Source organism: Mobula hypostoma, chromosome 4, assembly GCF_963921235.1.
Source record: "Mobula hypostoma chromosome 4, sMobHyp1.1, whole genome shotgun sequence".
Taxonomy (NCBI): Eukaryota; Metazoa; Chordata; class Chondrichthyes; order Myliobatiformes; family Myliobatidae; genus Mobula; species Mobula hypostoma.
In genome coordinates this window covers 11895965-11908857 of record NC_086100.1, presented here as the reverse complement: position 1 = coordinate 11908857, position 12893 = coordinate 11895965, and the positions used below count along the sequence as shown (strand labels likewise).

The 12893-nt window shown below is 44.1% G+C and overlaps 1 protein-coding gene across 1 annotated transcript in view; it reads right to left on the bottom strand.

The window, feature by feature from the left end:
* LOC134345067 (extracellular calcium-sensing receptor-like) overlaps positions 1-12634 on the bottom strand; it is a 29888-nt gene extending 17254 nt beyond the window's left edge. The window contains exons 1-3 of the mRNA XM_063045200.1: positions 12615-12634; positions 5923-6199; positions 1195-2025 (exon numbers count right to left, since the gene is read on the bottom strand). Coding sequence (XP_062901270.1) covers positions 1195-2025; positions 5923-6180 — 1089 coding nt within the window. The 5' untranslated portion in view covers positions 6181-6199; positions 12615-12634. The remainder of the gene's footprint in view (positions 1-1194; positions 2026-5922; positions 6200-12614) is intronic.
* Between the last annotated feature and the right edge of the window lie 259 nt (positions 12635-12893).

The window sequence follows — 12893 nt, the reverse complement described above, 5'->3', positions numbered from 1 at the left end:
ACATCTTTTCCAGGCAAGCTGTCCGGTCTGACATGACATTTTCCTTGGCTGGTAATGCTACCCCTCTCCCATTCATCACTCCTACTGTCTCACATCTAAAACAACGAAACCTTGAAATAATAAGGTGCCCGTCCTGCCCCTCCTGCAACCAAGTCTCATTCATGTCATAATTCCATGCCTGGATCCATGCTCTAAGATCATTTGCTTTTCCTACAGTACTCATTGCGCAGAAACATACACAACTCAGAACATGTTTAATCTTTCAGTTGTAATTGTAATTAATCTAAAGAACATCTCTTCTCACAACCACTCCACTATCCGCTCTGGTTTTTATTCCTCTGCAACTGTAGTTAATCCCTCATGCAACACCAGTAAACTTTTCTTGATTATTAAACCATAAGGCATAGGAGCTGCATTAGGCTATTCAGCCCACTGAGACTATTCCATCATGGCTAATTTATTATCCCTCTCAAGCTCATTCTCCTGCCTTTAAGTAAGTAGTGCAAAATGAAAGCACAAAGAGTGAAGCAGTTCATTGACCATTGAGGAGAGCAAACTGTTCCTAAAATGGTGAGTGTGTGTCTTCAGGCTCCTGTGCCTCCACCCTGATGTAGTAATGAAAAGAAGGTTGTTCCATAATGCAGCCAGAACTGACCCTTGCCTTCACAAGTGAGATTAACTTGGCCAACACAAGTGAATTGGAACTTGGCATCAATTGGGGGCAGTATGGCCGTATAGGTGTTTGGATAACACCATTACAGTGTCAGTGACATGGGTTCCATTCCCACTGCTGTCTGTAAGGAGTTTGTAGGTTCTCCCTGTGACCACGTGGATTTCCTCTGGGTGCTCCTGTTTCCTCCCACAATCCAGAAACATATGGGAGAGGGTCAGTAACTTGTGGGCACCGGAAAAACGGCGACACTTGCTGGATCCAACCAGCACATCCTCGGGTTGTGTTGGTTGCGATGGAAAATGATGCATTTCACATATGCTTCGATGTTTTGATCTACATGTGACAAATAAAACTAATCTTATCAGCAAATAAGCAGCACCCACCAAGCGAGCAACAGAGGAGTGGGCTAATCAGACAACTAGAATACAAGACGATGTTGAGTGCCCATCATTTACAGAACTACACAGACATATCTCCAACTAAGATATTGTCAACATTACCCAAAATCTTCAAGCACTTACCTGCCATGGTTTGAAGTTGAAGATATTTGCACAGGTATTATTTGGTTCAATACCAGTTTTGCAAGCATTTAAGTTGTGAAGGGCATGAGCTATTGCATATACGGCCTTGTAGACATTGTAAGAAACCCTCAGCTGGGACACATCTGAATATATATTGTACATGCTGTTTAAGTCCTCTGACCCAGTGCATTGGTTCTGAGTGGAACTCCAAATGTTCTTTCCTGCGATGCTACTGGATACATTTAGAGAACACTTAAATATTGTCTCCCACAATTCGTTCACGAAGAGATTGTTTGGAGTTTTGAATGGATGGGCTTCAAGCAGGAAATTCTTCAGACCCGGAATCTCAGCTCTGCGAATTGCGAACCCTATTGTCCCGGACAGAGAGGCGAGATTCTCTCTGGCTGCTATCAATGCAGAGGTGACCCAGGCCTCGCTCGCTATCCATTGTTTTCCAGTGATATTTTGTCTCACGATTTCTTGGATTAAAGGATACGTGTCTCCCTCAATGGCAAACATGACGATGACCCTGGCAGTCGATGCTTTAATCGTCTCTGCAATTTGAAGGATCTTTTGCCTGGTGTACATTTTTGGAATTATCTCAGCAAAGGCGATGCACACCCCCAGCTTTCTGACTTCATCACTGAACGCTTGAATGCCATTGCGGCCGTAGTCATCGTCACCGGCCACCGAACCCACCCATGTCCAGCCAAACCGGTGCACCAGCCGGGCCACACCTTGGGCCTGATAGGCATCGCTTGGCATGGTTCGGAAAAAGGCCGGGAATTTATTCCTGTGACTCAGGCATGCACAGGATGCAAAGTAGCTGACCTGGAGAGAAAGAAAAAGTCATGCAAAGCTTACCAAATGAACAGCTTCGACATATGAGACCTTCAGACATTGGAGCAGAAGCAGGTATTTGTGTCATCGAGTCTGCTCCACCATTCCATCATGGCTGATTTATTGTCCCTCTCAATCCCATTCTTCTGCCTTCTCTCCATAAACTGTGACAGCCTGACCAATCAAGAACCTTATCAACATCCACTTAAAATATACCCAATAACTTGGCCTCCAGAAAGATCTGTGGCAATGTTCCCCACCTGCAATTTAATATTGTTGAACAGTCCATGAACCCATGAACAGTGCTTCAGAATAAGAATTAGGTTTAAATTCACAGGCATATATTGTGAAATTTGTTGTTTCTGTGGCAGCAATACAAGGTAATATGTAATAATAGCACAAAATAATCTGCAGATGCTGGGATCAAAGCAACACTCACAACACGCTGGAGGAACTCAGCAGGTCAGCCAGCATCCGTGGAAAAGATCGGTGGATCTTTCGGGCCGGAACCCTTCGTCAGGACTGAAGAGGGAAGGGGCAGAGGCCCTATAAAGGTGGGGGGAGGGTGGGAAGGAGAAGGCTGGTAGGTTCCAGGTGAAAAACCAGTAAGGGGAAAGATAAAGGGGTGGGGGAGGGGAGGCAGGGAGGTGATAGGCAGGAAAGGTGGAGAAGGAATAGGAGAAAACACAATGGGTAGTAGGAGGTGGCAGAACCATGAGGGAGGTGATAGGCTGCTGGGGGAGGGGGCAGAGTGAGATAGGGATAGAGGAAGGGAGGGGGAGGGAATTACCTTTTCCCTCCCCCTCCCCCTCCCTTCCTCTGTCCCTATTTCACTCTGCCCCCTCCCCCAGCTGCCTATCACCTCCCTCATGGTTCTGCCTCCTTCTACTACCCATTGTGTTTTCCGCTATTCCTTCTTCACCTTTCCTGCCTATCCTCTCCCTGCTTCCCCTCCCCCACCACTTTATCTTTCCCCTTACTGGTTTTTCACCTGGACCCTACCAGCCTTCTCCTTCCCACCCTCCCCCCACCTTCCTTATAGGGCCTCTGCCCCTTCCCTCTACAGTCCTGACGAAGGGTTCCGGCCTGAAACGTCGACTCATCGTTTCCACCAATGCTGCCTGACCTGCTGAGTTCTTCCAGCATGATGTAATAAGAACTGTGAATAACTAAGTACCTTGTACTAACCTGTTGCCACAAAACAACAAATTTTTTCTATAGTTATACCGTGGAGAGCATTCTGACAGGCTGCATCACTGTCTGGTATGGAGGGGCTACTGCACAGGACCGAAAGAAGCTGCAGAAGGTTGTAAATCTAGTCAGCTCTATCTTGGACACTAGCACACAAAGTACCCAGGACATCTTTAGGGAGCAGTGTCTCAGAAAGGCAGCAACCATTATTAAGGACTTCTAGCATCCAGAGCATGCCCGTTTCTCATTATTACCATCAGGTAGGAGGTACAGAAGCCTGAAGGCACACACTCAGCGATTCAGGAACAGCTTCTTGCCCTCTGTCATCCAATTCCCAAATGGACATTGAAGCTCTGGACACTACCTCATATTTTTTAATATACAGTACTTCTGCTTTTGCGCATTTTAAAAAATCTATTCAATATATGTAATTGATTTACTTGTTTATTTATTATTAGGTTTTATTTTATTTATTATTAATATTATTATTTTCTCTCTCTGCTAGATTATGTATTTCATTCAACTGCTGCTGCTAAGTTAACAGATTTCTCATCACTTGCCGGTGATAATAAGCCTGATTCTGATTCTGATGTTGGTGATGATGAACCTTATTCAGATTCTGCAATGGTATGAATTCACTCAAGTGCACTTTTGAAAGAACTGTGCAATGAGACCCACATTGCAACTTTTATCTTGTAGCTCTGTAGCTTGCACCTTTTTAGTTGCTTTTTTTCCCCCAATTTCCTTCTGATTAACCTTAATAAATCTACTACCTTTGTTCCTTCAGCTATTGAGTACAAGAGTTAAGACATCGGCACACCCAGCCCTGAGATATCAGGCAAGGTCATCAGATTCCAAACAATCAGTTTATTGATCATTACAGAACGGCTCTCTGGTGCTTCCTCCACCCTCCCCTCTCCCTTCCCACTTTTCCAACCATGATCCCCTCTCCCTGCCCCCTTCCAACTTTCAATTCACAATGGTGACTCTTATCAGAATCAGGTTTATCATCACCCATATATTTCATGAATTTTTTTTTGTTGCAGCAGTATAGCACAATACATAAAATTACTACAGTAACGTACGAAGTCTTAAGTGCCCATAAGCACAGTCCAGTATTTTTATTGTAACTTATATTTTTTTATGTATTGCACTGTACTGCTGCTGCAAAACAACAACTTTTGCGACTCCTGTCAGTGATATTAACCCTCATTCTGTTTCTGGTGAATGTATGCAGTGCAGGTCCGGAAATGGGATGGAAGTAGCCCTGTAACAGTTTATTCCACTTCACCTTGAAACTCTTTCATAGTTTTATATCCTTCAATCAGTTCTCCCCATTAACCACATATAATGTCAAACAACATATATATTTTCTCAGAGACACAATGGATTCTACAGATGCTGTAAATCTTGAGGAACCCACACTACAATAGAGGAGGAAATTGACAGGTCAGGCAGCAACTATGGAGAGAAATAAATGTTTCATGCCAAGAACCTCCATAGCTCAAAGCACTGCCTGACCTGCTGAGTTCCCCTGCATTCTGTGTCTAATTTGGGCAGTAGGGCAAATTTGCACACTCTATGACTCGATTACTCAGTGTGTCAAGCAACATCTATGGCAGGCATGGGGAGAATTACCTTGGGCTCCTGTCTCACCACTCCTCTTTCCACATTATATTGGCAATGTCCCATCTCCACTCTCGATCTTCATTCAGGCTTTCAATCAGAAATAGTTCCTTCTCTACCCCCCTTCCCCCACCACCATATATGCTGCTCAACTAACTGAGTTCATCCAGCAGACCGTTTGTGGCTTCTACACCTGTCGTTAGAGAAACATTGGGAAAGGCATCACAATGGCCATCTTGAATTTATGTATCTCCTTTAGGGAAGTTGCTTATCCAGCACCCTTAACCATGTGACAAAGATTCCACACATGATCTTGAGATCACAAGACACTGCAACAGATGGTGAAGACTGTGGAAAATGCCATTAGGGTTTCTCTTCCTTCATCCCACCATTCAGGACGTATATTAGAAGCATGACAAGTGCAGTGCCTCCAGCATTACGAAAAACCCGTCCCATCCTTCCCACAAACCCTTGGACCTCAGGCAAAAGGTATCATAGCATATTAACTAGAACTGTCAGGCTGGGTAACAGCTCTAACCCCACCCCCAGGCTGACAAGACTTCCTGGCAGCCTGCTGCCACCCTGTACACCTTGTCTGAATGCCCTGACACCAACCCCCCTCCGCCCGCAGTCTGCAACTCACAGACACACTCTCACACTGCACTGCTCACTTCTCATTTTTTTTATTGCTGTTGTTTCACATAGTTATGTGACTTTATTTTATTATAATAGTGTCAGTAACATTATACTGTCTTATGTAAACATGCACCTCACACTTGAAGTCAACCTGTCAATCTTCAGGCCATGTCACACAGGGACACGTGCTAATATTATTTAGTGATTCTATGTGCTAGATCATAATGATAGGTGCTGTGTGTGACTATATATACACCATGCTTTGCACCCTGGCCCCAGCAGAACAATGTTTCATTTTGCACTATGTACATGTGCATGGTTGAATGATAATAAATTTGAACTTGAGATAAATGAACACCTTTTGTGCATGGAATAATGAAAAATCCCACATCATTCAATACTTACACCTCTCAACCTCACTTGAGCACAACCTACCATTGGAACTCTGAAGGGACCCAGAGTGCGTTGTATGATCATGGACTGTGTTGAACCCGAGTCACCGACTATCACAGGAATGAAGGCAGATCCTTCACAGTCCTGGCGGGACACCACGTCCATTCTTCCACTCGTTGATGCCAGGGCTGCTCGAAGAGACTGGGTGTGTGTGGCGCAAGTGTCATATATCCGATAGCCCAGCCTCATGTGCGGAAGGAGAGTGCTGTCTTTGTTTATTTCCCGAATCGCAAAGATCATCGTCTGTACCCAACGGAAGCTCCTGAAGTCAAATCTGCAGAGAGAGTTACTGAGAGTTACAGATCAGGTGGAGATTCAGGCCAGGAACCAATATCTCTCTTATGTGGTTCATCTGCCCATCACCCCTCCTTTATTTGGTTCTACCTTTCATTTCCGCCCTCTGTCTTCCTCCCACCTGACCTCACCTGCCCATCACCTCCAAAGGATTAAAGATTAACTTTGTTTGTCACATGTACACCGAACCATGCAATTAAGGGTGTCACTTGCATCCTGCATCACCTTGTTCTGGGGGAGGTACGACCTGTACAAAAAGGGCAGTTTCTACGCGAACCCAAATGTCCTAGTGAGGACATTTAAAAGAGCTGTTAGGGAGGGTTTAAACTAATTTGGCAGAGGGTTGGGAACCAGAGTGGCAGGGCTGAGGAAGGGGAAAACAGAAATAATTCAAAGGTAGTGTTCAACAGAGATTATAGAAAGAACAGGCAGGAGATGAGGCTTAATCAAAGCCAGTGGCATGAGTTACAGGGCAATAGAGGCGTGGTTCAGTTAAAACAGAAAGCAACAAATACTGGACTGAGAGTGTTGTATTTGAATGCACGTAGCATAAGGAATAAAATGGACAATCTTGAAATTCAGCTACAGATTGGCAAATATGATATTGAAACCTGGCTAAAGGATGGCTGAATTGGGAGCTGAATGTCCAAGGATATACGGTGTATCGGAAAGATCAGTTAGTAGGCAGAGGAGGTGGTGTAGCTCTGTGTATAAGAAATAATATTAATTCATTGGAAAGAAATTACATAGGATTGGAAGGTGTAGTATCTCTATGGGCTGAGCTAAGAAATGGCAAGGGTAAAAGGACCCTAATGGTAGTTGTATACAGGCTTGCAAACAGCAGCCTATATGTGGATTACAAATTACAGCAGGAGATAATAATAACAGTGTTGTTGTGCTGGAAGATTTCCCAAATATCAATTGGCATGTCCCTAGAGTGAGGGGTTTAGATAGGGTGGAGTTTGTTAGGTGTGTTCAAGAAGGTTTCCTGACACAATATGTAGAGAAGCCTACAAGAGGAGAGGCTGTACTTGAACTGCTGTTGGGAAATGAAGGTGTCAGATGTCTCAGTGGGAGAGCATTTTGGAGATAGTGATCTCAATTCTGTCTCCTTTACCATAGCATGGGAGAGGGGCAGGAACAGACAAGTTAGGAAAGTGTTTAATTAGAGCAAGGGGAAATATGAGGCTATCAGGCAGGAAAATGGAAGCATAAATTGGGAACAGATGTTCTCAGAAAAATGTACGGAAGAAATGTGGCAAATATTCAGGGGTTATTTGCATGGAGTTTTGCATAGGTACACTCCAATGAGGCAGGGAAAAGATAGTAGGGTACAGGAACTGTAGTGTTCAAAGGCTGTTGTAAATCTCGTCAAGAAGAAAAGAGCTTACGAAAGGTTCAAAAACTAGGTAATGATAGGGACCTGGAAGATTATAAGGCTCGCAGGAAGGCGATTACGAAAGAAATTAGGAGAGCCAGAAGGGGCCATGAGAAGGCCTTGGCGGACAGGATTAGGGAAAACCCCAAGGTATTCTACAAGAATGTGAAGAGCAAGAGGATAAGACGTGAAAGAATAGGACCTATCAAGTGTAACAGTGGAAAAGTGTGTATGGAACCAGAGGAGATAGCAGAGGTACTTAATGAGTACTTTGCTTCAGTATTCCCTACGGAAAAGGATCTTGGTGATTTTAGATATGACTTACAGTGGACTGAAAAGCTTGAGCATGTAGATATTAAGAAAGAGGATGTGCTGGAGTCTTTGGAAAGCATCAAGTAGGATAAGTCACCTGGACCAGACAGGATGTATCCCAGGCTACTGTGAGAGGTGAGGGAGGAGATTACTGAGCCTCTGGTGATGATCTTTGCATCGTCGATGGGGACCGGAGAGGTTCTGGAGGATTGGAGGGTTGCGGATGTTGTTCCATTATTCAAGAAAGGCAGTAGAGATAGCCCAGAAAATTATAGACCATTGAGTCTTACTTCAGTGGTTGGTAAATTGATGGGAAATATCCTGAGAGGCAGGATTTATGGACATTTGGAGAGGCATAATATGATTAGGAATAGTCAACATGACTTTGTGAAAGGCAGGTCGTGCCTTACGGGCCTGATTGAATTTTTTGAGGATGTGACTAAACACATTGATGAAGGTAGAGCCGTAGATGACGTGTATATGGATTTCAGCAAGGCATTTGACAAGGTATCCCATGCAAGGCTTATTGACAAAGTAAGGAGGCATGGGATCCAAGGGGACATTGCTTTGTGGATCCAGAATTGGCTTGCCCACAGAAGGCAAAGAATGGTTGTAGACAGTCATATTCTGCATGGAGGCCGGTGACCAGTGGTGTGCCCCAGGGATCTGTTCTGAAACCCCTACTCTTCGTGATTTTTATAAATGACCTGGATGAGGAAGTGGAGGGATGGGTTAGTAAATTTGCTGATGACACAATGGCTGGGGGTGTTGTGGATAGGGTGGAGGGCTATCAGAGGTTGCAGTGGGACATCGATAGGATGCAAAACTGGGCTGAGAGGTGGCAAATGGAGTTGAACTCAGATAAGTGTGAGATGGTTCATTTTGGTAGGTCAAATATGATGGCAGAATATAGTATTAATGGTAAGACTCTTGGCAGTGTCGAGGATCAGAGGGAACTTGGGGTCTGGGTCTCAAAGATGCTGTGCAGGTTGACTCTGTGGTTAAGAAAGCATACAGTGAATTGGCCTTCATCAATCATGGGATTGAGTTTCAGAGCCAAGAGGTAATGTTGCAGCTATATTTGTCCCTGGTCAGTCCCCACTTGGAGTACTGTGCTCAGTACTCACTATAGGAAGGATTTGGAAACCATAGAAAGGGTGCAGAGGAGATTTACAAGGATGTTGCCTGGATTGGGGAGCATGCCTTATTACAATATGTTGAATGAACTCGGCCTTTTATCCTTGGAGTGACGGAGGATGAGAGGTGACCCAATAGAGGTGTATAAGATGATGAGAGGCATTGATTGTGTGGATAATCAGAAGCTTTTTCCTGGGGCTGAAATGGCCCGCACGAGAGGCCACAGTTTTAAGGTTCTTGGAAGTAGATACAGAGGAGATGTCAGGGGTAAGTTTTTTTATGCAGAGAGTGGTGAGTGCGTGGAATGGGCTGCCGGTGACGGTGGTGGAGGTGGATACGATAGGGTCTTTTAAAAGACTCCTGTACAGGTACATGGAGCTCAGAAAAAATAGAGGACTATGGGTAACCCCAGGTAATTTCCAAGGTAAGGACATATTCGGCACAGCTTTGTAGGTGGAAGGGCCTGTATTGTGCTGTAGGTTTTCTATGTTTCTATGAGATAGAAAAGGCATGTCAGAAAGACAATGACATGATAATTGTTGGGGATTTTAACATGAAAGTGAATTGGGAAAACCAAGTCAACACTTAACCTCAACAGAGAGAATTTGTAGAAGGTCTAAGGGATGGCTTTTTAGAACAGCTTGTTGTTGTTCCCACTGGGGGATTGCCTGTGCTCAGTTGGGTGTTGTGAAATGATCTGGACGTGATAAGAGAGCTTAGGGTTAAGGAACACTTGGGAACAGTGATCAAAATACGAATGCGTTCACATTGAAATTTGAGAGAGAAAAAACAAAATCCAATATGTCGGTATTTCAGTGGAATAAAATGAGTTACAATGGCATGAGAGGGGAACTGGCCATCGTTGACTGGAAAGGGACATTTGGAGGAACGACATCACAGCAGCAATGGCTGGAGTGTCTGTGAAAAATGAGGGAAGTGCAAGACAGATATATTCCAAATAAAAAGAAATTTTCAAAGGGATGAAAGACACCACCGTGGCTGACAAGTGAAGTCAGAGCCAAAGTAAAACCAAAAGAGAGGGCATACAAGGAAGTCAGAGCTAGTGGAAAGATAGAGGATTACGGAGCTTTTAAACACTTGCAGAAGGAAACTAAGAAGTTCATTCAGAAGGAAAATATGAGTTATGAGAGGAAGTTGGTGACTAATACCAAAGAAGATACCAAAAGCTTTTTTAAGTATATAAAGGATAAAGAAGAGAGTTGAGGGTAGATATAGGACCAATATGCTGGAGATGCTGGAGATATTGTAATGAGAGACACAGAAATGGCAGAGAAACTGAATGCATATTTTGCATCAGTCTTCACAGTGGAAGACATCAGCAGTATACCAAACATTCAAGAGTGTCAGTGAAGTGACGTTTGTGCAGTGAAAATTACGACCGAGAAGGTGCTCAGGAAGCTTAATGGTCTGAGGGTGGATAAATCTCCTGGACCTGATGGAATGTACCCTTGGGTTCAGAAAGAAGCAGCTGGAAAGATTGCAGAGGCATTAATGATGACCTTTCAAGAATCAATAGATTCTGGCATTGTACTGGATGACTTGAAAATTGCAAATGTTACTCTGCTATTTAAGAAGGGTGGGAGTCAGCAGAGAGGAAACTATAGACCTGTTAGCCAGACATCAGTGGGTGGGAAGATGTTGGAATCGATTGTTGGTGATGAGATTCTGGAGTACCTGGGGGCACATGACAAGATAGGCCAATGCCAGCATGGTTTAATGAAAGGAAAATCCTGCCTGACAAAACCTACTGCAATTCTCTGGGGAAATTACAAGCAGGGTAGACAAAGTAGATGCAATAGGCGTGGTGCACTTGACTTTCAGAAGGCCTTTGACAAGGTGCCGCACATGAGGCTGCTTGGCAAGATAAGAGCCCATGGAATTGCAGGGAAGTTACTAACATGGGTGGAGCATTGGCTGGTCGGCAGAAAACAGAGAGTGTGAATAAAGGGATTCTATTCTGGCTGCCTGCCGGTTACCAATGGAGTTCCACAGGGGTTGGTGTTGGGACCATTGCTTTTTATGATGTATCTCAATGATTTGGACTACGATATTAATGGATTTGTGGCTAAGTTTGCCGATGATACAAAGATAGGTGGAGGAGCGGGTAGTGATGAGGAAGCAGAGAGCCTGCAGGAAGACTTATATAGTTTAAGGGAATGGGCAAAGAAATGGCAAATGAAATACAATGTTGGAAAGTGTATGGTCATGCACTTTGGTGGAAGAAATAAATGGCAGACTATTATTTAGATGGGGAGAGAATTCAAAATGTAGAGATGCAAAGGAACTTGGGAGTCCTTGTGCAAGATAACCTTTATCTTGCTAAGCAGTCTCACGTGCGGCACCTTGTCAAAGGCCTTCTGAAAATCAAAGTATACTGCATCTATTGTAATCAATGGCGGGAGGAGAAGAACGCGGCGCGACGCAGTGCTCGTGGCCTCTCCAATGAAATGATATTGTATTTGTTAAATGGGGGCCGTACACAATTCTGATTTGATGGAGACAGATGTGAGAAGCACAGAGGAACATCTGGAGAAACTTCTGAAATGCCCAGTTCGCTGCCGCTGCTACTGTGCGATCGGGAATCTCCGGAGGGAAGGCCCCAAATCCTCGGCTTTTCCTGTTGCTGGCGGCCGGGGCTGGGGTCGAAGCGCTCGGCAGAGATGATGCTCGGTGTCGGAGGGCTGGTCGGAGGCTCGAAGTTTTCGGACGACTCAGAGTCAGACTGTGGTCGGGTGCTTCCAGGATGCTGCATCGGCAAGTTTGCGGCGCTGGTAGCTCATGGCAGGAAGTGAGTTTTCTTCCTTCTCCCATCTGCGTGAGATGATGGGACTTTCGAGAGACTTTGAACTTTTTTTTTACCGTGCCCATGGCCTGTTTTTCATCAAGTTATGGTATTGCTTGCACTGTTGTAACTATATGTTACAATTATGTGTTTTTTGTCAGTTTTTCAGTCTCGGTCTGTCTTGTGTTTCTGTGATATCACACCGGAGGAACATTGTATCATTTCTTAATCCATGCATTAAAAAATGACAATAAATGAGGACTGTGTGTCCTCATAATCTAATCTAATCTAATCTATTGCATCTCCTTTGTCTACCCTGCTTGTAATTTCCTCAGAAGTTGCAGTAGGTTTGTCAGGCAGGATTTTCCTTTCAGGAAACCATGCTGGCTTTCACCTATCTTGTCATGTACCTTCAGGTACTCCTTAATCTCATCCCTAACAGTTGATTCCAACAATTTCCCAACCACTGATGTTAGGCTAGCAAGTCTATGGTTTCCTTTCTGCTGCCTCCCACCCTTCTTAAATAGCAGAGTAACATTTGCAATTTTCAAGTCATCCAGTACAATGCCAGAATCTATTGATTCTTGAAAGGTCATCATTAATGCCTCTGCAATCTCTTCAGCTACTTCCTTCTGAACCCAAGGGTGCATTCCATCAGGTCCAGGAGATTTATCCACCCTCAGACCATTAAGCTTCCTGAGCACCTTCTCAGTCGTAAATTTCACTGCACAAACCTCACTTCCCTGACACTCTTGAATGTCCAGTATACTGCAGATTTCTTCCACTGTGAAGACTGATGCAAAATACACATTCAGTTCCTCTGCCATCTCTGCATCTCTCATTACAGTATCTCCAGCGTCATTTTATATTGGTTGTATATTTACCCTTGACTCTCATTTTTACCCTTCATATAGTTAAAAAAAGCTTTTACTAGCTTCTTTGATATTAGTCATCAGCTTCCTGTCATAACTCATCTTTTCTTTCTGAATGAACTTCTTAGTTTCCTTCTGCAAGTATTTAAAAGCTCCA